Source organism: Phoxinus phoxinus (assembly GCF_949152265.1).
Source record: "Phoxinus phoxinus genome assembly, chromosome: 15".
NCBI lineage: Eukaryota > Metazoa > Chordata > Actinopteri > Cypriniformes > Leuciscidae > Phoxinus > Phoxinus phoxinus.
Genome location: NC_136890.1, coordinates 27,831,859 through 27,857,009, shown reverse-complemented (window position 1 = coordinate 27,857,009; position 25,151 = coordinate 27,831,859). Strand labels below are relative to the sequence as shown.

The following is a 25,151-nucleotide window of genomic DNA, read 5'->3' as shown; positions in this document are numbered from 1 at the left end:
TACCAACCTATATTTCAGTATCGATACAAAAAACTTTTTGCCAACAAATAAACATCCTCAAGTGACTGATTAAACAAATAAATAAAAGTATAACAGAGCAAACCCCAGTTAGACCTATATTATATATAATAATTATGTAATTATATTAGTATATAATATTAATAATAATATAACTATACTAATTATATAATTATACAAATAATTATATTGTATTATGTTGCGAATATATAATATACCATTTTATTTTATTATGTTTATATCATATTATTATATGTTTGCTGGTCTGATGGAAGTTACAGAATGGCTAACATTGCTTACAGCATCATTAAGCGGTCTGGATAACATGTTTTGCTACTTTGCTGTGGTTAAGACCATCTAATATGGGAGCATGTTGGTTTATCAGCTTAACAGTGACTCTGCATTTTATATAAAGCCATTTGTTGGCACATTAGATATGGTCTCATGATAGCATTGATTCAGATTGATTCACTGGAAATGTTTTATGTTCAAGATGGAGTTCTAGTTATTTGTGTCCTGAAAGCTCAACTTATTGTAATGTGCTGTGGCCATGGCCAAGCTGATGTTTCATATCAGTGCTGGACCATAATTAAATTATGTAAGATAATTATTACCGGTGAAGCTATGTGACTTTCTGCCTAAGCAAACAGAAAGACGACGAAAGTGCACTGTGAGTGTTGCATAATGTGTGTGAGTGTGTGTGTGTGTGTGTGTGTGTGTGTGTGTGTGTGTGTGTGTGTAGAAGGGCTTAAAACACATTCTCTTATGCAATTAAGTGCTTTTCCTTTGGCCTACATTAGGACTGAGAACAATTGTAAAGGGAAAATCATGATCTCTAAATGACATTTACTAAGATTAGTGTCTTAAATAACAGTTCTGTGGCATAAACACTAGCTAGGAGCATCTTATTCTTGGGATCATTTTTTTTTCTGAATTTGTTTGCAAGATTATTTCAAACTCATATTAAACAGAACACAGCAAGATTAGTTGTGTACAGAACGCACTACCGTTCAAAAGATTTGTGTTGTAGGATTTCTAAAAAAAATTTTTTGAAAGAAGTCTCTCTGTCTTTCATGTTATTCAAGGCGGTATTTGTTTATTCAAAAATACAGTAAGACAGTAATATTGTGAAATATTATTACAATTTAAAATAACTCTTGATATATTAAAATGTTTAATTCTGAATAAAAGTATTAATTTCTGCAAAAAAAAAAAAACGTACTGACTCCAAACTTTTGAATGTCATATACAGTATATATATATGTAGCTGCATTGTTTTCAAAACCTTTGTTAAAATACCCTTTTGTTCTAAATTGATCTCTCTTCTTCATCTTCAGATCTTGCATGACCTGTTGGCTCCGGCCGGTGATAATGTCAAGGTTGGATTGAGAGAGACAACCCACAGCTCTTCCTTTCACTTGCGCAGTAAAACTCTGGTGTCTGATGGCCAAGATCTAGACCAGAAGCCCCAGTTGCAAGCCCAGCACCAGTCTGACACTCAGGCAGCATCTGCCCACCTTCCCTCTAAAACCTCAGAGGTATACTGGTCACCTTAGCACCATGAACTTTAGAAATAAATCTCTATTTGACAGCGACATTAGCAGCTCTTAATTATACTTTAACACCTCATTTCCTTGTCTGCAGAAACCAGGTCGATCTGAAAGTCTGGAACGCTCCGGCCTGAGCAGAGCTCACTCCCTTCGTGCTCACGGCATAGGGGGAGGTGTAGAGGAGGGGCTTAAAAGAGTTTGCTCCGCCCCCCAGTTGGGTGACCCAGAAAAAGGCGCGCTGCTAAAGAGGAAGCTGTCTGTGTCTGAAGCAGGGCCTAGCGTGGCTTACAGCCATGGTAGTAAATATAAAAAGCAAGTTGGTAAGTCGTGATGCCAACACAAGGAAATGTGAAACTGCATGTTGAAACATTTTCACACATGTTGAAAAGCCATGCAAATACTGTATTGACTGTACACCTGATCATTGTTATGACAGGCAAAAGATAAATATTAGCTGGTGGTTTTCCAATGACCCCAGTAAATTCAAAACCAGCCTAATTACACAGGGCTTCCCTAGAATGATTAGTCGACTTAATTCAGGCAACTCACTGATTAGTCGATCCATAAATTATTCGGTTTTCGAGTTTTCCTTATTTCAACTAGCTTGAAAATGTCTGAAATTTAGTTTGAGTTTGTCCTAAATAAAGCGGTGTCCTCATCTCTCTGCTCTTCAACCTTTCTCCTTCAGTGACTGCCAGTGCAGCTACTCCTGTGGTTACTGAGGAAACCAAGTCCTATCAAACCCTGCCAAAAGACCTGCTGGACCCAAATGATTTTGAGTGCTCTCTCTGTATGAGGTGAGGGAAGAGCGTGTTTTTACAGTCAAATCAACTAAAAGTCCTATGAAAAGGAAAAGGAGAAACTGAAAATAATCAGCAGACTGTTTTTCCCATATATACATTAAAATGAATAATAAAAGTATAACATTTCTTGCAGATTCCCAATATATTTTTCATAAAAAAAAATTAAAAATAAATTCTTTAATTAAATGTTTTACAAATTAATATTTCAATAAGCAACTGAAATAAGCAAATTGGTTTCTGAAAAATATAATTTTATTTTATGAAAAAAACAAAACTACATTTCTTGCAGAATTCCCAATTATTTAAAATTGTATTATTTTTTAAAAATCTTAATATTTTATAGGATTTATAAAAAAAAAAGTTACTTAAAAGGAATGTGTTCAATAGCAAATTAGTTTCTGCTCTGTATCGCAATTGGTTGCGAAAATCACAAAATGTCACTGTTATTGGTATTGATTGACTACTGCTAATTTGCCATTGTGATGACTGTGGTGCTGTCCACTGGTGATCGGACCTGAAATGAGTGTAAACAGTGTCTTAGAATAGCTTCTCTTTAATAATTTGAAAGAGTGCACATTAAGAAGGCAAATTAATGTAGCCTGTATTGTTTCCCTGAGAAAACAAAAAAGCGTCAGATGTCAGACAGCAGGTTCATTATGTGCCAGTGAAAGTGTGCTTGCTTTCACCCTGTGTGATTTTTGCACCTCACTAAAATTAAAAGTGCCAGTCACTGTTTAATATAGCTCAACATCCTCTCTTATCTCTTTTCTAGATTATTTTATCAACCCGTCACAACACCCTGTGGTCACACGTTCTGCAAAAACTGTCTGGAGCGCTGCCTAGACCACAATTCCCAGTGCCCTCTCTGCAAAGAAAGCCTGAAAGAGGTTTGTATCAACATCATAGACTGTGCATTTGGACGGCACGCTACATTCAAGTCATTATAATAGCGTTCAGGGCTCAACAATAATGATTTTTTTTTTTTTAACAAGATACATTTTATTATACATTTATATAAAATAGTATTTAATTTAATTTATTTAAATGTATTTACATTTTAGCAGCATGGTTTTACAAGTATGGAAAAAGTATTTACATTTTTCATAATACATATTGTCCAAATATATTACTGATTAATTTATAATGTTAATTCTTACTTTTGCTTCCAAGAGTTACTTTGACCTCAGGCTATTTGGTCGTCCCTATTGTTGTGCACTGACATAGTATTTTTTTTAAGTAAACAACATCAAACTTCTTATTTTTTTTTATTATAAATATTATACACTGTTTCATACAGTATATTCAATTACGGTACATTTGAAACTATTTGGGTGTTAGTGATTGCTCCTATTTGTTCCTGTATTACTCGTTCTCATCTCTCTCTTGCTGTTCTCTTCCTCTTTTTCGTTTTTCATACAGTATCTTGCCTTTAGAAAGTACACAGTCACACAAGTGCTGGATGACATGATTAAGCAGTATCTATCCAAGGAACATTCAGAGAGACTGAAACTGCATGCAGAGGAAACAAAAGAGCTCTCAGAGTAAGTTTGCACACTTGCTTTATTTGCGGCTCATTCAATCAGATTCATCGTTTTGAGTGTTTTGTTTTGAAGAGTTACATAATGTGAAGATGCTTTTCCACTGATGCCAGACTTAACATTCATTTATTATGGATAATCTTTTTTGTTTGAATCCATCAAGTTGTAATTACAAAGAGAAAAATAATTAAATGAGATGTAAAGTTTTTGATTCACCAAATTATATCACATTGTGATTTGTATTGTTACCATGATATAAAATTACTTTGTTAAACTTAATTTTCAATAAACAAATGTTTCTAAAACACACAGTCTTATCTAATCTAATAGTATCTAATCTTCAAATCACACTAAATCTCTTCTCTGCTATTTGTCTTCCCTAGTTTAACAAAGAATGTGCCCATCTTTGTTTGTACCATGGCCTACCCCACTGTGCCTTGCCCTCTTCATGTGTTTGAGCCACGATACCGTCTCATGATCCGACGCTGCATGGAAACTGGGACACGTCAGTTCGGCATGTGCATCAGCGACCCCCAGAAAGGGTAAGCGTGTGTTTGTATGTGTTCACATGGGGCTGTGAGCATTAAGTCTGTTGATTACGTTGCTGATTTTTATATTATGATATGTCAAGGTTTGTGGACTTCGGCTGCATGCTTCAAATCCGAAGTGTGCATTTCCTCCCTGACGGGCGCTCTGTCGTGGATACCATCGGAGGAAAGAGGTTTCGCGTCCTCTCACGCGCAATGAAAGACGGATACTCTATTGCCAACATCAAGTATCTGGAGGATATGAAGGTATGCACTTCTGTGGATTTTTAGATTACTGTAATGTACAGGAATGCAGGATATAAGACTTGTTTTATTTGGAAACTTTATTTCCTTATCAGTTAGCCAAAAGTTTAACTAAGCTTTAAAGATATAGTGTTAAAGAAAGATTGAGAATTTATCAATTTTGTGTGTTTTAGGTAAATGATGAGGAAGAATTGGTAAAGCTACAAGTGTTACATGATCAGGTGTACGACCAGGCCCGTAAATGGTTCCAGAACCTGGAGAACCGCTTTCGGAACCAGATCCTGCAGCATTTTGGGCCAATGCCTGAGAGAGAGGCTGACATCCAGGTATTTCCCGCTTGCTTAATCCCTACTACTGAAAGAAGCCCCGCCCCCCTTCCTTTCTGTGCCCTACAGAAGGCTGGGCGGGAGGAAGTAGGGCAAAGTGCATTCAGGGTTTCGATTGCATAAGTGCATTTACATCATAAATGTGTCAGAAAGAACGGAAGTGAATTTGGCAGCTTTCGCAAACACAATCCTTATTTTTCAGAAGAGGAATGGCATGCTTTAAATAATAATGGCGGGAGGTTGCTGTTGTGTAAGCTTCAAGAACGTAGCCGGTCCTCATATGGCCTTTTATCAGCATTTAGTTTAGCTGGTCTTTCTCTTTTACAAAAGAAAGCATTATATTTATGGGGCATATCACGAGTAAAATCTTCCTTGATCTTTTTTAAATTAAAAAAGCTGTACTATTTTCTATGTACTACAATTTTTTTTATCTAAAATTCATACTGACATTAAAAATGCACCTCAGGAAGCATTATAAAATAATAATAAACATAACTAAAACAAGCTATTAAAATTAGTTTTAGTTAATTAAAATTAGTTAATTAAAATGAAATGCAATATAAATATTAGATGAGAAACTTCACACAATGGAAATAAAAAAAATACTAGTTTCTATTACTAGCTACTAAAATAAGTACTAAAATGACAAATAAAAACGAAATGTATCTAAAAACAAAAACTAATTAAAATAACTACTAGTAGTATACACAACTTAATGTAAAAAATAGAGGAAATTTGCATGTACAACTAGATATGCAATAACGGGTGATTCCATTATCAACAGATAAAGATAAATGTAAATCAGCAAAATACCAACATGGTAGGGATGTTGTACATCCTTCGGACATTACCCCCTTTATTGTACTTAAGTCAGTAGCCTGATCTTAAGACACTAAACACACTTTCTTTGTATTCCAGGCCACACCTAATGGTCCAGCGTGCTGTTGGTGGCTGCTAGCTGTTCTTCCTGTTGATCCACGCTACCAGCTGTCTGTCCTCTCCATGACAACACTAAAAGAACGACTAGTTAAGATCCAACACATCCTCACCTACCTGCAGAACCTTCCCAGGGACTAGAGCTTCCACACAAACACACACAGAACTCCCTGTCACTCTGCTGGCCAACATGCAAACACTCAATGGTGCTGACTGACGAAGAACTAATGAGATTCCAAGGAGAGTCCACTGACAACTCAGCGCAGATTTACATCTGTGTGCTTAGATGTACTTCATGCAGAGAGTTACAAGAACAAAGTGTTTATTGTTGTTTCATACCGATCTGTTAATCAACATCGGTTTTCTTTGTGTTCAAGATGAGTGTTAGATGACATCCCTTCCTGTAGTATTTATTGTTCAGCAGCCCTTCCAATTTCGTTTAGGAGAAACAATCTACTTAAAATTCTGTTTCCGTCAGGTGCCCGTAGCCTCCATACAGTGCTTTCGTGGCAGAAATGTTGCTGGAGAGCATTCCAACATTTTCAACATGATCATGCTTTGTGTGTGTTGAAGTGGACAGGGAGCATCTACAAAAAAGGTGGGCACCAAGATAGAAGGCAATTATGAATATATTTTCTTTACTTAAACTCTGGAGAAACAAAAGCAGTAATATTGCTTCTGAGCATCCATCCAAGCTTTCTTTTTTGACCTGTTAAGCACGCACAAGAGGTTGTTGTCGCACAACAACAGAGTTGCCTAAGACAGAAAACTCTGAGGATGCACTTGTATTTATTAGTTACTTTTGTAGTACTGGGTGTTAATGAAGCTTGCACAGTCCCACCCTGTCTCGAATTTTCAGCTCAGAGATGGGCACGATACTGTTAAGCATAGGTTTATTTCATACTGGGGAAATAGTTAAGACTTCCAAATGTCTCAATAGTTTAGTTTCAGACGTATCATTCATTTTTGCTGTGGGTTTGCTCTCAAAACAGCACGCCACCATATTGCAAGTGTCTCTTTTGGGTACAAGCTGCATCTGTCCAATGCTTTAAAGGTCATTTTTGAGAATGAGGTTGAGATATTTATACATAAACAAATCGCAAAGGGAAACTTGCAATATTTTGACAAATGAGAACAAACTATCGTTAGCTGCAACCAGCACCATACTGAAAGGAGACCCAGCAAGCATTCTGCATATTGACCGTGATGAATGCTAACTCACTAGCTCATACCTGTGTGGTGCTTGTTGTGTGCAGACTAAAAACTAACTTTTGCCTTATAATACCTTGTTGCATTCTGCTACTATGGTATAATGCGTCCGCTTGGGTTTTTGCACTCCTGTTGCCGGAGAACTAATTCTGTGGTTTAATTTACTTAATTCGCCTCTTGGTCCTTTCAGTGTGTAAAATATGTCAAATAATGGCTGTTATATGTAAATCATTTTGTTTTAAAAAATAATTTTTTACAGCTATGCTCAAATATTTAAGTTGTCAATTTTCAAATAAAATGCACATCTTTTTCATTGTATCTGTGTTAGTTTATTTATTTACATTATCCATCCATCCATCCATCTATTTTACAAACCGCTTTTCATATAGAGTCATGTTGGAGCCTATCTAGGTCCGCAAGGATTATTATTATTCTCCATCCATTTTCCAAACAACATGTCCTATGTAGGGACACAGGGATACTGGAGCCTAATTTATTCTTATCAGATAATAAGGATTATTATTATCGTTGCCTATATCCTCCACTAGGTCTTCAGCAACGTCACTGGTTGTGCAACAACAACTGTTTCATAACTCCCAGATTTGTTGTCCCGTACACTAGGCTACTCACTATTTAGATAATCCGCCATCCTCGTTCGAACCAACAAGAACATTTTGACACAGTTTCGGACCTTTATTGAATACAAATACTCTGTACAGTTCTACATAAATCTCATTCTGACAGGTTTGATGATTTCATGATTGAGCTCATTATGGAAATCCATTTAGCTATCGGAGAGACAGCATCATGACAAACTCTGAAAGAAAACAGACAAAACTGGCTGTTAATATAAAATCTTGGTTCTATCTAACGTTAGGCACACGAGGCCTTTCCCTGAAATGTCACTTTGGGGGTTCCGTACTAATCAACGGAATTCGTGTGAAAATGAAGCAAGCCTTTTTCAGAAGTTCATACTAACGTTACAACATATCAAATTTTTTAAAACGGTAAACACACACATGTGGCTTTTTGTGGCTAACACACATGTGGCTAACTATAAAGGACCGCGGGCCTTCCCGTGGTCCTTTATAGTTAGTTTATTGATAGAGATTAAAGATGGAGGTGGCGGGAATTTCCTGAGTGAGGTAAGTGATTGAAAAGTCCAGTTGAACAAGTTCTTTCGTTTATAACTAAAATTTTATATAAAATCAAGTAAATATAAAGTTCACGAATTCACCCTTACATATCATTTGATATAGAAAAAGTATGCATATTTGACGTGCTGTCCGAGTGGAATTGGCCCCGACTCCGAAGGTCCGAATCCAGAAATTAAGTGTGCCGGGATGCTGGAAAACTGTCGTGGGATAGAGGTAGGTAGGTTGGCTATAAATACCTCCTATGCCTCCATGACAAACATCATGTCGAGATTAGCGGTATGTTGCTCCACAGTTGGGGCAAACAGGTACAAATTATAGACCTTATTCAGAACAGCTCCATGACAGGAAAGAGGCTGTGACGGATAACGTTAGACTATGCCGTGTTTCAATGCCATCTGCTGTAATGTATGAAGCTCCAGTCCAGATCACATCATTTTCCTCAACTCATGTTGTCTGGAGATTTTTGTCTACTAAATTTTTTGGGGAAAATATTTTTGCATTGGCAGAACAATCCAAAAACACAGAAAAGCAGATCCCAGCAAGAGCCACATATTTACTTCATATGTTGGCCACTAGATGGCGCTATAGAGTTTTGCTATAGTTTTTAGTGACATACGATAGCTAGTTTATATTAGTGTGACTTAAGTTGGTTATTGTTTTGGATGTTTGTTACGTTACACGTTCCTTTCTTTTCCTTGTTCTAGGGTTGCCAACTCTCACGCATCTGGCGTGACTCTCACGCTTTCAGCATCAATCTCACGCTCTCACGCACAGGCAAGAAATGTCACGCCAAAATCCATTTTTCTCCCCTCTCAATACGTTCGTTTTCTATTGATGACTATAGACGAGACCACAGTGTATTAATGACAGGAGAGGAGCCCACAGCTGTAACATCTGCCGACAACGTTCTCACAGCAGTATTCTCTGATCGTTGATTCGCTGAAAACCTTTGCACCTGATACGTCAGTTGCGTGTGAGAAGTTCAGAGAGAGTTCGGAGCATAGGTTCGGAGTCGGAGCCGCTGATGCGCGTTTGAAAGTTTGCATGACAATTAAGGTAAGCAGTTAATAAAATAATGTGCCTTGTCAGCAGGGACGTGCACAGGAATTTTGAGGGGCAGTTGCTCTGACATGAAAAAAGAGCACATCCCCCCCCCCCCCCCCCCAAGAAAAAAATAACTCACAGGCTATATGAGGGCCTGAGAATAACAGGGTCTTTATTAAAATATATACACAAAGTAAAACACTGAAATACGCCACTCAATCACCTTAACTACTACTAATAATAACAGAAAAACATGACTTGAGTCATGAAAATCCCTACATCAATATCCCTATCGCGCATATTAATCAAAATCAATTGATACGATGGTATCGAGAGAGAAAAGACGTACAGTTACGTTAGCTAGCTGTCGGCTATAGCTTGTCAATAGTCCCTCCCATTCATACAAGCTGTATGTGTATAGTATTACAGTCGAAATTCACAAATTCTACAATTCGAAATTCTAGTGAAATTCATCGTTATCTAAGGGATTATGTCAGCCAAATACAGGATATTTACCATTCAGATATATGTGCCAAATGTCTTTCAGATTTCGCGCTCCTAGCTCTTCTTCTGTTTGTTTTTTTCCTAACTCACTGACGGTGCACGAGCTATAAGGTAATGGGAAAACATGACATGGATTTCAGGAGAAATAGGTTTTTGTTAATGTATAGTAGGCTACATGAACAAAAACCTATTTCTCCTGAAATCCATGTCATGTTTTCCCTATACCTTTAGTAGCTCGTGCACCGTCAGTGAGTTAGGAGAAACCAAACAGAAGAAGAGTTAGGAGCGCGAAATCTGTAAGTAAGGCCAGTCGAATGGATTTGGGAAATAGAACGGCCGGGATTTTATATTTTCGGACATCGATATTGCCCGCATAATCAATTATACAGTATGATCAAATATTGGGGGGGACAAATTGTCCTTCTTTGAATATTGGGGGGGACGTGTCCCCCTGTCCAGAGCCGTCGCATAGGCTGTGCGAACTGTGCAACCGCACAGGGCCTCGCGCCACTAGGGGGCCTCGCAATCTTGCGTTTTTTATTATTACTATTATTATTTTTAATTTTGTCTTTTGTGGTGGAACACGCAATGTAATGCTATATAGAAATATATAGTTTGCATCTTAATTTAATCTTTGTTTTATCTTTGTTTTATTATTTTATTAGTTCATTTACTAATTGTTAGTAAAGAGCTGGATACTAATTAAATAAATGTCAACTAGCCTAAATGCATTGATTAGAATTTCCATAGAATAAATATTTTTATAGTCGACTAGTAGTCCTTCATTTAAGCAATTAGTCAACTAATCTCACGTTTATATTAATTTCTGCTTAAATAGGCTACTGAGTGCATGGAGGAATAGCCTATTCCGCGCTCAAGCGCATGCATAAATCTTGCCCCAAAGCAGGCTAATGATAATATGTCTGAAAAAATAACGAGGCATTTTTATTGTTTATTAATAAAAAATATATATTTTTAAATCAGTGTCGGCTGCAAACATATCTATATACATCTCCGCTGTAAATTGGATATGCCTTTAGAGAGAAATGCACCTTATGGATTACAGCCTAATCAGCCGGTATTTGCTTTCGATTCGAATTTTTTCGTTTAAAAGCGGACATTTCAAGCTTTATATAGAAATATTCATCATGTTTTTGAGGCTATACACTGTGTTTCAGTTCATTTTTGAGACGCGCTCCAGTTTGCGCATTTTTGAGATGCGCTCGGCCCTGTTTGTTTTATTTTACATTTACATTTACATTTATTTTTTTATTTTAAAGCACAACGTTTTCTTGTTGTTGAGAGTTTACACAAATAAAAGTACTTGCGACTGATGCATTATTCTTTTCTGTATGACCAGAAAAGATTGAGTAGCCTATTTAAAGTTGTTTCCACTGTTGATAGGAAAATGAAAGTGTTCGCGCCGACGCCTGCCGCAGTGCGCGCTCCACGTCTCCGCACAATCGCTTGGATATGCACCTATACTAGCGAACATTAAGGCCTATCTAGGTTAAAGTTAGAGCGAGCTGCCATGCCAGACGGATAATTCCTTTTCATGTTTAACAAATAAAATCATGCATTTTCTACCTACAAGCGTAAGCGCTGCACCAGTTTGAAAAAGGTAAAAGCATAACGAGCGTAGCGAGAGAGGGGCCCCACTGACTGCACCCACACACCGGACGCGAATAGCGCGTCAGGCGCGAGTGATTTCAATGTTAAGTCAATGCAAAGACGCGTTACACGCGTTTTACGCGCGTAACGCGTCTTTGCATTGACTTAACATTGAAATCACTCGCGCCTGACGCGCTATTCGCGTCCGGTGTGAACGCACCATGAGGGGGATTCAGAGATGTTGCTGCGTTTTTATATTAACATTTCTGATTGTTTAAATTATCAGCCCTCGGTAGCCCCCTTAAAATGCGGGGCCCCAGGCAATAGTCCGTCTTGCCTGCCCTATTGCGGCGCCTCAGACTATGTTCATGATTATGTTGTATTATTCTACTTACTTGATAAAAAAGTATTGCAGCGAGTCGAGCGAGATTATGCGTGCAATAGAACTAGAACAGTTATGCGTGACTGTTCCACATCAAAGAGCAGGGCCTCGCATTTCAAGTTCGCACAGGGCCTCGCACCCCACCTGCGACGGCACTGCCCCTGTCCCCCCATACAATTACGCCTATGCAAAAAAATAGTAGACTAGGTAGGCTGCTTGTCTGCAAGCTATCTGTCTGACTCTGATTATTTAGGCTAAACGTGGCAAACGCAGCCTGCTGGATTTATGAAGATTTTAATTAATTTCATAAAACTTGATGATGATGAATGATGATCATTCGTTTGTTATATATAACAAACTCACCTTTTCCGACAACGCTGAAACGCCTCACACCGACAACCGTGACAATCTCTTTCTAGGGAGCGCCCACGCTCATTCATGACATGCAGCTCAGGTGCCGGTCACGTGCAGCGCTGCAGCCACGTAAACAGAGTTTGTCCCCTACTGACTTTCACTTTCGGTGCCCGAATGGAAGTGAATGAGGCTTTGCGATTTTTTTATTTGTATTATTTTTTTTAAATTTATGTCCACGTGAAATTCTGCATCCATCGAACAAATTTTTTTTTTCTCTCTTTCTCGGAAGGGCAACGTGAGTCGAAAAGGGCATTTGGGCAGTTGCCCGGGCAACCTGAGCAACCCCCCTGTGCACGTCCCTGCTTGTCAGTACAGACGTAGCCTTGCCTAATCAGTCTGTGTGCCGAGAGTACCGTTGTCCGAGAGCGCGCTCGACAGTGCGCGAGTGAGATCGAGTGTGTCCGACCATAATATAGTCATCAATTTAATATACATTTCCGCATTAGGATCATCTCTGTAGTCTATTGGTATAATCTGCAGCGTTTTAATTCGTTTACATGGTTATAAAATAAAACTCCAAAATAACCTGCAGGGAACGTTCAAAGAAAACATCTTTGTTTGACCGGCTGTGAACACAACAAACACGACTAGAAGTTGGCTAATAACCTCTGATGATGACGTTCTCCTTAGGTTATAAAAATAAAACCCCAAGATATTATTATTATTATTGGTAGGCTACATTGTTCAGTATTATATTGAGAGCACTTTTTTGTGTATACAATGTTTTATAATAATAATTTGTTCTATTTAGTGTCCATTGCATTCATTTAAAATATTTAATATTGGAGCTGTTTTTTTTTTAAAGTAACGCAATAGTTACTTTCCCTGGTAATTAGTTACTTTTGTAATGATGTAATTCAATTACTAACTCAGTTACTTTCTGTGAGAAGTAACTCTAATTACTTTTTTAAAGTAACTTACCCAACATTGCTCAAATGCGGATGCTGAGCGAACCTTTTCAGTTATTGGCCTAAACAAGACTGACACCAGGAACAGACTGTCACTTGATCGCACCCTGTCATCAATGACAATGAGCAGCCTTGAACCCTGCTTCAGATACGAGCTCCTGCAGAGGCAGTGAAGCAGCCAAACTGCCACTGTGGCACAACAGGCCTAATGTTTGAAACGTGTGTTGTGGTTTTCTGGGGAGGTGGAGTAACTATTATGTGTCCCTTTTGTTTTGAGATTTCTTATTGTTTTGATGTTGATGTTTTACATGTTTGTTATTTAATCACCTCTATCTTTATTTTTTATAGTGCAATCAATAAATTAATTGTACATTTTGAAAAAGCGTTTCCATTCTATTAGATTTTTTATATATATTTTTTATGTATAAATCAGGGTTTATACTAAGTAAACAAGGACTGACATTTTTAAAATTAGGTTTAGGGTTACCAAAAAATTTCTCCGCTCGTGCGCACTGAAATTTTGCAGAGTCTCACTCCAGCCAAAGTCCCGAAGTTGGCAACCCTGTAGTGAATGTCTTGAGCTTTGATCTACTCTACTCAATAGTCCAGAGAAAGTCTTCTAAACTCATGCATCAGTTCCCGCATATTCAAAAGTATTCTGCTTTCCTTACCATCAAAGTCCACATTCCCATCTCCATTGAGGTCAATGTCTGACAGAATTTCTTCCAGTTCTCCTTTCTTCAGTTTCTCACCGAGTAACGTCTTTGTGGACTCTTTCAGCTCCTCAAAGGTGATCCGTCCATCACCGTCAGAGTCAAACTAAGAGAAATATTCAGTTTCATGAAGATATAATATTATTTATAGGTTGGAAAAAGATGCAATATATCACGATTTGATGTCTGTGGGGTTTTGTTCTCTATGTACACTTCAAAGTGAGCTTCCTTTGAAGGCAACTTTAGATGTGTACTCACTACTCACCTGTTTGAATGCACAGTGCATCTCCCTTAGACCGACCATATGAGCAGTCTCAGCCAACATCCTGGGCCCCATTAATTCACAGAAATCATCAAAGTCCACATGACCACCCCCTACAAACACACACATACCACATTAACGCACTTATCTTTACATTAATGCACTACCGTTCAAAAGTTTAGAGTTGATAAGATTTTTAAAACGTTTTTGAAAGTCTCTTATGCTCACCAAGGCTGCATTTATTCAATCAAAAATACAGAAAACAGTAATATTGTGACATGTTATTACAATTTAAAACTGTTCAATTTATAAAAACAAAAAAAAGATTCCTGTGATGACCAAGCTAAATTTTCAGCATCATTAGACTTCAGTGTCACATGATCCTTCAGAAATCATTCTAATATGCTGATTTGAAAATGTTGATTTTGAAAACATCTTATTATAATGTTGAAGACAGTTGGGCTCATTATTTTTGTGGAAGCCGTGAAACTTAATTTTTCAGGATTCTTTGACAAATAAAAAGTTTAAAAGAACAGCATTTATTTGAAATAGACATCTAACTTTATAAATATCTTTACTGTCACCTTTGAATAATTTAACGTGTCCTTGGTAAATAAAAATATTTCTTTCAAAACAAAACACCACAGTGACCTCAAACTTTTGAACGAGTAGAGCTTAGGCAGTCTATAAATAGACACACAAATGCCATCATCTGAAACTGTTTTCAAGCCTACACACACTCACATTTCATTTTTATCTGCTGAATGATCTCAATCAGTTCCATCTCTGTTGGCATGTATCCCATGGTTCTCATGCAGTCTGCAACATCTTTGTAGTGCAAATATCCATCCTGGTCATAGTCAAACTCTTTAAATGCTACATGGAGCTCTAAAGGGTAAAGAAATGTAATCACATTTAATCACATCGTCAACTTTTCTTCAACTTACTGGATATAGTATTCTGCTTTTTATGTAATGCTAAAAAAAATTATGTAACGCTAAAACACTGCTGTTCCCTTTCAGAAGTTTTATGAAACATTAACATTGCAATTAGTTTTTACATACAGAGTGTTTTCTAAATGGCTTCAAAGAAAGATTTAATTAAAGTGAGTGACTGAGTGTGTACAAATCCACTGTTTTATTGTAAGAAATATTAGATGTGTTCTCATACTAATACAACTTATCCTAGCATAAGAGATCGCCAGTTGAAAACACATTTATCTGTTTCCCCTTTTAAAATGGTGCTTTTGGCCTGTCCCATATTAGCGTTCTTGGTATCCTTATCTGTATCTATCCAAATTATATTTATTATTTTAGCAGCTAAAATTAATTATTGAATTCATTAAAATGTGCTACTTCTGTTTAATGTACACAGTTATTGACATATTAATTTAAAACTGTTCTATTTTTTTTTTATCGTCAAACTAATTATTTATATTACAAACTGCATTTGTAACAGGGTTGCTGACATCTAATTTACAGTAAAATTAATTGAAAGTTCAACATCTGAAGGTTTTCCTTTCGTCTACCATTTTTGGAAGAAAAAAATTATTCTACAAAAATCTCTAAACATGAATGGATATATGATATAAGGGCTGCCTGGTATTGAAGAAAATACTTGTTAAATAATGCGATATTCAATATGTGATATACTTCTTTTAGTGTGTAAAATTAACTTCATATTTATATATTTAAAAAAACAGATAATTATATAATCAATATATATGTTTCACATTCTTTCTGGGAAAAGAGAGCATCACTACAACTTCTGAAAGGGAACAGCAGTGTTTTAGCATTACATAAAAAATAATGTCACAAATTTGACACTGTCATTTCAATGTAAACATAAAAAAAACTATTTAAATGCCAACAAATCTTTGCACAACTTTGTAATAGTTATATCAACCTGAAAACTTAACATCAAGAACATCCAGGTAAACACCTGAAACTAGGGGTGGACAATTAGTTTAGTTATTATTAGTCATGTATATAATTGAACTTTACATTAGTAAAGGCTACATACTGTACCTGTTATATGTGACTGTGCAGTTTAAGCGTAGAACCGTCAACACAGGCTGACTCACTGCTCTGGTATTATTAATGCTGCTTACTTCTCTATCCACTGTATGCCATTCACCATTCATGACAATACCAATTCATTTTTAATCAAATTTATTTGTGTCAGATGTTATTGAATTGTGTCAGTTGTTTATCTTATGGTGAGTGTGTGCAGCATTTGTATTGTGTCCGTCTATGTGCTGTGCAATGGCTCGGATATTAAATATGCATGTTTTGTACGTACCATCTAGTTCCTCTGGCAGTAAATCTCTGTCCTGGTGAAAGTAAATGTGTGAGAGAAAGAGAGAGAGAGCGATAGAAAGGTAGAAGGACAGAGAGATGAGAGAGAGCAAAATGATAGAGGGAAAAAATTGTGACACAAAAAACAGCTAAATATGGAAATTATTACAGCATGAGAGCTGAACATCCTTAGAGACATCGCCCATTTTTAATCACTAATAACTGAGGTTTATGTTAGCACGCTTATCAAAGCTGCTCAGTGGCACAATGACGCATGGAGTGTGTGTGTTTGGGGTGGGGGGGGGGGTATAATTGGATTAGACCATAACATGTCCTACCATGCCTCACGTCAACGCTTATACAAACAAAGAACGGGGAGAGATGCAGGGAAAAATTAAATCGTTTTGCAAAAATAAACTGCATAAATGCTAGAATGTCTTCTGCCATGAAGCTTATGGCTTGACAGATTTTGCACTGTACTTTGAAGTAAAAATGATTTGACACTACCTAATGGTAACGCATGCAATTTTTGAGCCACTATAGCTTAATTAAATGAAATTGCAAAAATTATGTTTTCAAACAGGTTTCCTGTCTTCTATTGGTCATTAAACAGATAGTACTACCACAAACTCATGCTATTGGTTGAGCCAGGCAGTGTTTCTATATCTGGTTGGTCTGGATGTTTAAACAGATTAATCATATTTTCAAAGCACTATAGAGAATCTTTAAATTGCTTATTTTTTATTTCTGCATATAAAGTATTTTAACATCGAATGACACGCAGGGAGATTTTAACTCCATATATTTTGCGCGGCACCTAACTTTTTCTGCAGCAGTTTATTTCTGCTAAAAAATAAGCGATTTTGACATCTACAAGGCATTGAAGGTACTATAAGCTTAAAGGAGAACTCCGGTCAATTTTAACATTGAGCTCAATTTTTAAGAAATTTGGAGTGCTGTCAATACAGAGAACAACGACAAAAATCGGTGTTGCCTACACTGTGTTATCCTCTTTTTAAAATGTGCACCCTGTTGACTTCAATGGGGCAAGTTTTAAACCTGCTTTTAGTCTCTTAACATCCTTGATGTGTCATTACAAGTGCCCAGCCATGTGAGTGATTCTTTTAGAGTGAACACGAGTGAATCTGACTGCAGTAGATGTGAAAGATATGAATAAAAATGATGTTATTTCAGCCAGCGCAAATACCTGTATTTACATCCTTTTTTTGGTCGAAGTCCAAAGTAGTCGATTTTCGAGTTCACCTGCGTGATCATAGGTAACTAAACCTATGCGCGTGAACTCGACAATTGACTACTTTGGACTTCGACCGAAAACAGGAAGTAAATACAGGTATTTGCGCTGGCTGAAATAACATCATTTTTATTCATATCTTTCACATCTACTGCAGTCAGATTCACTCGTGTTCACTCTGAAGGAAGCACTTGTATGACACATCAAGGATGTTAAGAGGCTAAAAGCAGGTTTAAAACTTGCCCCATTGAAGTCAACAGGGTGCAAATTTTAAAAATAGGATAACACGGTGTAGGCAACACCGATTTTTGTCATTGTTCTCTGTATTGACAGCACTCCAAATTTACAAAAAAATTAGCTCAATGTTAAAATTGACCGGAGTTCTCCTTTAATGCGGATGCGGTACTATGCGTTTTGCCCTTACTCACCCAAACTTGTCAACAAGGCTACTAACACGAATGCGAGTGCATTAGCAGGTAGCTGAATCCCAGCTGTTTCATATTCACGATGAGGATATCGGTGATAAAGCCAATGAAGTCTAGTGCAAGTAGGCTTTGACTTCATTTTACTTAACATTATTTTAATTATTCGTTATATTGAAGAGACCTTTTGGAAGGATATTTGGTTGAGTGTTTGTATGTTTTAGAGGCTGTTTTGTTGATCTTGATTTATTACAATATATCATTGGCATTGTTTTGTCTCAAGATGCGCACCGTGTTTTTTTTTTCTAAAGCATGTTTATAAAAGCTATTTAAATGTCATCATTTAACTAAGACCTAATCCTGGCGTAATCCAAGCCCTGTTTGTGAAATTAGGCCCATTTTACTCTAGTCGTATTGGAACTGGTGACTTGTAACTCATAATGAAGTGTTTTTCGCTGTAAGGTATATATTTTGCAGGTATTTTTTACACCTCTGCTCTGCAGCTCGTGCTGTATATGGAGCAAAGCAGATGCTTTCAGGTTATAATTGTAGCGTCCATTGTCCAACTGAACTAAATGTTTTTTATTTCTATTAAAAAAAACAACAACAGTGGAGGCGGTGTCTTGTGGCCAAGTGATGTAATCGATGTACAGCTGAACATCATGTAACAATGGTAACCGACTACCACAGCGAGTCTAATTTTATGAGGCCTAATTGATTTGTAAGGCTTTGCTAACTGAGCAATAGTTGCATTTTTGGTGCCAAAGGGCATTGCCGGCTTTCAAATGTTTCATTCAGTGCATTTATTGGACATTTGGACCAAATTCCCTAAAATACATATTTATTATTAAAAATAATGCATTACTCAGACGTCTCTGGAAGAGGGAGCAGTTATGCAACTTTTGAGTTGCTTCAGGCTATTTACCCATTAGATATATGCTAATAGGGTCCCTTGTCTATCTGTTTTTATTTCATTCATCCCTCCAATCTGCCAAGCAGAAGCCATGGAGCTTTAGGCTGTGTGCATACATTGGTATATTTTCCAATTTGTGTCGGAGCACCTTTGTCTTGTTTGTCTCTTAGACTCTATCCATTATCTCTCTCTCTTACTGTTCTGCAGTCTCTCTGTTTTCTGGCTGTTTCTTGCTCGCTGGCTCTCTGATCTCCAGACGTAATCTTGAAAATATAATCAAGCATCTCTGAGTTTAAATGACTATGATTCAATGAATCGTGACATATTCATAGCATCGGTTTTAACTGCAGGAGCAAGATGCTTGCTTTGGTCTGGGCTTCAGTGTCCCAAAATAACTTGACTTGGCACTTGTTATTGACCTGATTGAGGAGGAAGGTGGTGCGTTGACAGGCGGCAATATTTTCTCAGCAGATATATCACAGATTATGAACCTGACCTTGTGCTAAATAAAGACGCATTGATCCTGGATATATGTATTTGAATAATCCATAAGTCAAACAAACTGGCACATTAGACACCCATAAAAGGTTCACCTGTTTAAAACCATCTAGAATCTAAACTAGTTTGCTGGTCTTAATTGGTCTCTCAGGGTGGTTTTAGAGTGGTTTTGTGCGCTTTTGAACTGGTCAGATTAGCTAAACCATGCAGTCTAACACCAGTTTGGCCAGAATAGGAGACCATCTCAAGCCAGCTCAGACCTGCTTAGGATGGTTTAATTGTTATTCCCAGTACCGTGGTACAGCGATTGTATCAGATGGTAATACCAGGATTGCTGAATCAGTGTTGATATTGTAAACTAAAATCAAACATTTAAATAAAATATAAATATTAGATGAAAGCTTAAACTTAATTAACTTTAACTGGAAAGTAGAGATGATAGCTACTAAGTTAAGTACAAAAAATGCTCAAATTAAAACTGAAATAAAAAAATTAAAGCTAAGCTAAATAGAAAATTAAATGTTTATATTAAAAACTAATAAAAATGACAAAACAACAAAATTGATGAAGCTTAAATTAAAATGTAAACTGTAAATATTACAGTTGTAAATATTACAGCGTGGAATAATGGGAGTAGTCGTCTTCCCCTCCACAGCCAATGGAAAGCAATCCGACGGGGTTCAGGCAGTAATGGGTGAGCAAATGTATTCAAGTTTTGATAACGTAGAATGAAGCTGGTTGGGGCCAAGAGCCTGTGATAGTTCTGCTCCTTTCCTTTTTATGTTTTTTTTATTTTATTTTTTCGCTTAAAGTTACGTTCAACGTCCGTCTCCTTCCCTGAACTTTGTTAGTTAACTTTGATCACTTAAATTCACATTATTTTATTTCACTGGAGTACCTTTGAGTAGCATGTACTGTAAATACCATGTTACATGAATATGGTAATCATTAAAAATACCATGATACCAAGAAAGTAGCTTGAGGTACCTTTTTGTTATCCTAAACATTTAAGACATTTACTTGACAAAACCAGCAAGGATAAATCTAAAGATGTAGATTTACCTGTCCAAAGAGAGAATTAAGGTACTGTGTATATGCCGCAGCAATAGCTGAATTCTGGCTCAAAGATCTACTGCTTCGGCGTTCTTGGCTGTCAGATGAGTCCCTGTGACCTGAGGTTTTCGAGTCTTTGGATGAGTTACGAAGAGCAGAGCGTGGAGGATGAGCATCTGATGAGGATGAAGGACCAGAGGAGCTGCTAAAGGGAGAGAAGATAGGTAGTGACCACACCACACCGCACATCACCTCAACCAATGCAATCATTTAGAGCCATCTCGATCTCGTACCTTTCTTTTGAAGACGTTTTACTCCTCTGAGACATGCTAGTAGATAACAAGGACAGAGGGGAGATTTTAGATATTCAGAAGTTTATATACCATTGTTCTTTCCCATCTCGCTTGCGAATCCGTCCACTTTGTATATATCAAATTGTAGTTGTAACAATTATTGCAACCATGCCCAGTCCATTGACATTAACATGCATAAAACATAGTAGCAGCTTTCCTGCCAAGTTATTGCTGTTTTACCCTAGAGTTCAGTGGTTGGGCCCGTTGGGTTGCTTCCTGGCAATAGTTAGTAAGGTCATAGGCTGGAATTACAATGAACGTTTCAAATGGCAACAGTTTGATGCTATTGTTTTCCCTTTGTATATTGGCTTCTTTTTGAAGAGAAGGACACACAGCATAATCAAACGCATGCTAGCGGCAGATCCAAGAGGACGGACCGTTCCTCCGAGCGCTGAATTGGATTACAATGAAGGCCGACAGGCGCACTAGACAGCCTATAAATTACAATCAACAGTTTAATATGCCCAAGCAAAGCAGCAAACCTCTGTCTGTCCTCTGCCCATCAAACAAGTCATTAAACCAAAATTGTCAATGGCTCCTTACAAGCAACAAGGATAAATTCAAAATGAGCAAATTGTTCACACAAAAACATTTATTTCTTAATGCCCTGGCGTTTTGATTCTGTAAAAATCAGTTGGCCTCCATTCAATGTTTGGAAAAGAAAAGTTCAATTAGTAATGAAAAAATACCAAAAGAAATCTCTTTAATGTCTTAATTGTTTCTCTTAGACCATAATGATCTTACTTGAAGAGCAAAGTGCTCAATTTTGATAAAACGGCCTTCAAAGAAATGTATTGTAATGGAAATCTACATACGCAAATGGATAAAGTGCAATAAAAGCACCAATTAAAAGTGTATTTTGGATGTTTTCTTGAAACATTACTTCATGGAAAGCAAAATAGGCCAAAATCTCAAAATTGACAGATGCATGAAAAAAACATTTTTGCCTGCAGTGGATAAACCTACGGTGAGCTACAAGGTTATTAATTGATGGTATGTGGTTTTGTTGAAGCCATCTTTTTATAATATTTATGTTCAACAGTGGAATTCCTGGTGGAAAAACAACATGTGATTCTGCAAAGAATTCTCCACCAATCAGAGAATTGCTGCAAGCAAATCATGTCAAAATAAGTATTTAGTTCCCACCCACTTCCATGAAACAACCTCTTTAAATAAATATTTTTTTATTTCTACATTATTTTAAATTTAATTTTCAAACACAATGCTTCAATGAAATTGCAGTTCTTTCTATCATTGTTTTGTACATTATGGATTTTTGTCTTAGATTATCTTAGGATCTTTTGTATTTAAATTAATATAGGTTACAGGTAAAATAATTTCCATTTAAATTGATATACCATGTCTACATATTTATTAATTTACTTTCTTATTATATCTCTTAAATGAGATAACTGAGTCAAAAGCAAGGCTTTGATAAATCAATATGTTGGCTCAATGAATTACATCAGAAGAAACTAGTTAAATAAAAGCTTACTTTAGAAAATGTCTAATTAGTTTTTAGTCTTCACAGCCCAGTCACAGCAAACAGATTATTCATATTTGAATAGATGAGAAGAACTAAAAGACGTGAGATCCTCCTGCTCTTGGTAATTTGGTGAATCTATTTCAGTGCATTAGTGACACTTACCAATTGGAAAAACCTGCCTGGCTAATCTACAAGAGTTATTAAACTAAGTGACCAATTGCTGTCAATCAGCACGTTGACACGAGCAATTTCAGCTCCTAATTCTTTTAATTGGAATAATTTAACAGAGGAGTGGTGGGATAATTATGGAACTGATAGAATCGTCCAAGAGAGCCAAAGCTGTGCTGGGGCAAATTACGCTAAGATACCGATCCTTTTTGATGCGAGTTGTGATACACCGAAAGTAATTATTTCTAAAATTACATATGAGATGATTGGTTTGCTGGAATGCTGCAAACTGTGACATCCTTGCACATTGTTTTTTTTGTGTGTGTAAAGTTCATAAAGTGACGTTTTTTTTTTTAATTGCAGCCACCTTTCAGAGCTGGCCTTTCAAAAATGACTGCATCTGACAGATGCAGATTAGATCAAATATGGACCTTCAGAGATAGAAATCTTTCGCACCCTCAAAGACTCAATCACATTGAGATATCTATTCTAGCCAAGGACATCAGATACCGGCCTTCAAATGGCTTTGTCTTACTGTTTGACAGGTGAATGCTATAATGTTAGATCTTTGATAAACTTTTGCTACTTTTGTAATGTCAAATAATACAAATTTATATTGATTTAAAGCAATCAATATCAAGGGAATCGCCCCAAGAAGTTAACATAGATTGGAAGAAACCTTAGGAGGAACCAAAACTCAGCTAGGAAAGTCTTATCTAATTTCTACATTTATAAGCTTAATGATTCAGTCGTTTGTTTTGCTGAATATATAAAATATAATATCTGGAAGCCCATTTTGGCCTCAGAGTAAAAAAACTAATTATATAAAAAAAGTATTAAACGTAATTAAATTGATCATGGTTATTTTATTTTTCCCAATTGTGACTTTATTATCTTGCAATGTGAATTTATCTCATAATTGCAACTTTATATCTCACAGCACGATTTTATATCTTGCAATTGTAACTTTATTTCTCATGATTTCAAATTCATATCTTGCAATTATGGCTTTTTTTATCTTGCATAGCCAGCCTTGTTTCACAATCTTACTTTATTTCTCATTTTAAACTTTATATTATAATTATTTGTTTTATTTTTTACTCTGTGGCGGAAACAGGCTTCTATAGATATGGGGGCCAAATGTCCCAAACGGATAGTAAAACCTTAAGGAAAATGGCTTAACGACATTTAGTATGTTTATTATGAATATGTAAAAAAAGCATGGGTTAGGTTTAGAAAAAATATCTAGGCGTAGAAAATATCAATATAAATAAATAAAAAACTATAGAAGTCAATTGAAAGTCCCCAGCATGGTATAAAAACATACATGCACTATACCATTCAAAAATTTGAGATCAGTAATATTTTAAGTCTCTTATACTCACCAAAGCATGGATTTGATAAAATACAGTAATATTGTAAAACATTACAATTCAAAACTGATTTCTATGTTAATATATGTCCAGATGTAATTTATTCCTGTGATGACTAAGCTGAAATTCTCTTGTCTTCAGTGACACATGATCCTTCAGAAATCATTCTAATACACTGTATGCTGATTTGGTGCTCAAGAAACATTTCTTATTGTCAATGTTGAAAACAGTTGTGCTGCTTAATATATTTTGTGGAGACCATGCTAAACTTTTTTTCCGGTATTCTTTGATGAATAGAAATTGTTTTTAAAAAGCAGTTAATTGAAATACTTTTGCATGTGTGCTAAGGATGCACATTATAAAACGGTAAGTTGAAGTTCCATTGTTTACTATATCTGCCATGTTTTGTGATCTTCTCCTCGTATGATCCAAAACAAGGCCTTTGGCTCTAGATCAATCACAGATTGCAAGAACTTTCCTGGGTTACATCTGAAAACAAGCCACAGAACAATACCCATGGAATGTTCAGACTGGCGCGATCGATCCCCATTACCGATTTTGTGTCATGTCGCTGAAATGAGGCCGCCCCCCTCCTTTGTCATTACGACCACGCAGCGATGGGATTTATCTTGCTCGGCCTGGCAGCCCCTGACAATCCACGATCAGTTGCTGTGTTTAGGGTAGCTGCTGTTTACAGCAAAACACAACTTTACATCTGACTGACTGCATTCAAAGGCTCATCACTTCTCTTTGCCTGCCTTTCATGTCCTCAACATTACTGTAATTATTTAGTAATTATGGTCTGACAGCTTCTCTTCCTGTCAGTTTCTGTACTAATACAGCAAAGCTTTTGAAAAAGATTGCCGCTATGGCTGTCACTATGTGCCTGATATGTTACTGTTGAATATGCTTTGTTGTCTGTGGCGTTTGAAGTCAATTAGGCTCTTTAGCAACTGTGGGAGAAAAAAATCTGCAAGAAAGATATTATGCAAGCGACTCTAAAATCTTAATACATTTATATTTTCAGTTTACCTTCAGGATGAGAAGAGCAAAATGTACAGTCCAGAACCACTTGAGTCAATCTTTAAAATCAATTCCTCCTCCTCTGAGAGAACGTGTGGATTGACTGTAGAAAGTGACCCTTCACCCTCCTTTGATAATCCAAGTAGG

The 25,151-nt window shown here is 36.7% G+C and overlaps 3 protein-coding genes across 11 annotated transcripts in view; 2 read left to right on the top strand and 1 right to left on the bottom strand.

The window, feature by feature from the left end:
• lonrf1 (LON peptidase N-terminal domain and ring finger 1) overlaps positions 1-7,489 on the top strand; it is a 10,780-nt gene extending 3,291 nt beyond the window's left edge. Inside the window, exons 4-12 of the mRNA XM_079638619.1 lie at positions 1,356-1,556; positions 1,663-1,888; positions 2,257-2,365; positions 3,144-3,258; positions 3,791-3,912; positions 4,293-4,451; positions 4,541-4,703; positions 4,874-5,026; positions 5,945-7,489. Of these exons, the coding sequence (XP_079494745.1) occupies positions 1,356-1,556; positions 1,663-1,888; positions 2,257-2,365; positions 3,144-3,258; positions 3,791-3,912; positions 4,293-4,451; positions 4,541-4,703; positions 4,874-5,026; positions 5,945-6,103 (1,407 nt within the window). The 3' untranslated portion in view covers positions 6,104-7,489. The remainder of the gene's footprint in view (positions 1-1,355; positions 1,557-1,662; positions 1,889-2,256; positions 2,366-3,143; positions 3,259-3,790; positions 3,913-4,292; positions 4,452-4,540; positions 4,704-4,873; positions 5,027-5,944) is intronic.
• Positions 3,915-25,151, bottom strand: cabp4 (calcium binding protein 4). Of its 3 annotated transcripts, none has more exons than XM_079638632.1 (8): positions 25,014-25,109; positions 20,895-20,930; positions 20,611-20,806; positions 16,468-16,498; positions 14,911-15,054; positions 14,170-14,279; positions 13,753-14,010; positions 3,915-9,028 (listed from the first exon to the last, which is right to left on the bottom strand). In XM_079638632.1, the coding sequence occupies exons 2-7, from the start codon at positions 20,927-20,929 to the stop codon at positions 13,789-13,791; spliced, it is 738 nt and encodes a 245-aa protein (XP_079494758.1). In that variant the 5' UTR covers position 20,930; positions 25,014-25,109; the 3' UTR covers positions 3,915-9,028; positions 13,753-13,788. The 3 variants fall into 3 exon arrangements, with proteins under 3 accessions (XP_079494758.1, XP_079494760.1, XP_079494759.1); XM_079638634.1 differs by having other exon boundaries at positions 7,492-7,988; positions 13,863-14,010; positions 20,611-20,803; positions 25,014-25,151; XM_079638633.1 differs by having other exon boundaries at positions 7,617-7,988; positions 13,863-14,010.
• Positions 8,053-25,151, top strand: part of doc2g (double C2-like domains, gamma) — a 78,152-nt gene continuing 61,053 nt past the window's right edge. For 3 of the 7 annotated variants that reach the window (XM_079638627.1, XM_079638622.1, XM_079638624.1), the window contains exon 1: positions 8,053-8,541. In XM_079638627.1, the coding sequence (XP_079494753.1) occupies positions 8,515-8,541 (27 nt within the window). In that variant the 5' untranslated portion in view covers positions 8,053-8,514. Of the gene's footprint in view, positions 8,542-9,303; positions 9,385-25,008; positions 25,147-25,151 lie in introns of those variants that run through there. The other 4 variants (XM_079638621.1, XM_079638623.1, XM_079638626.1 and 1 more) reach the window with 4 other exon arrangements.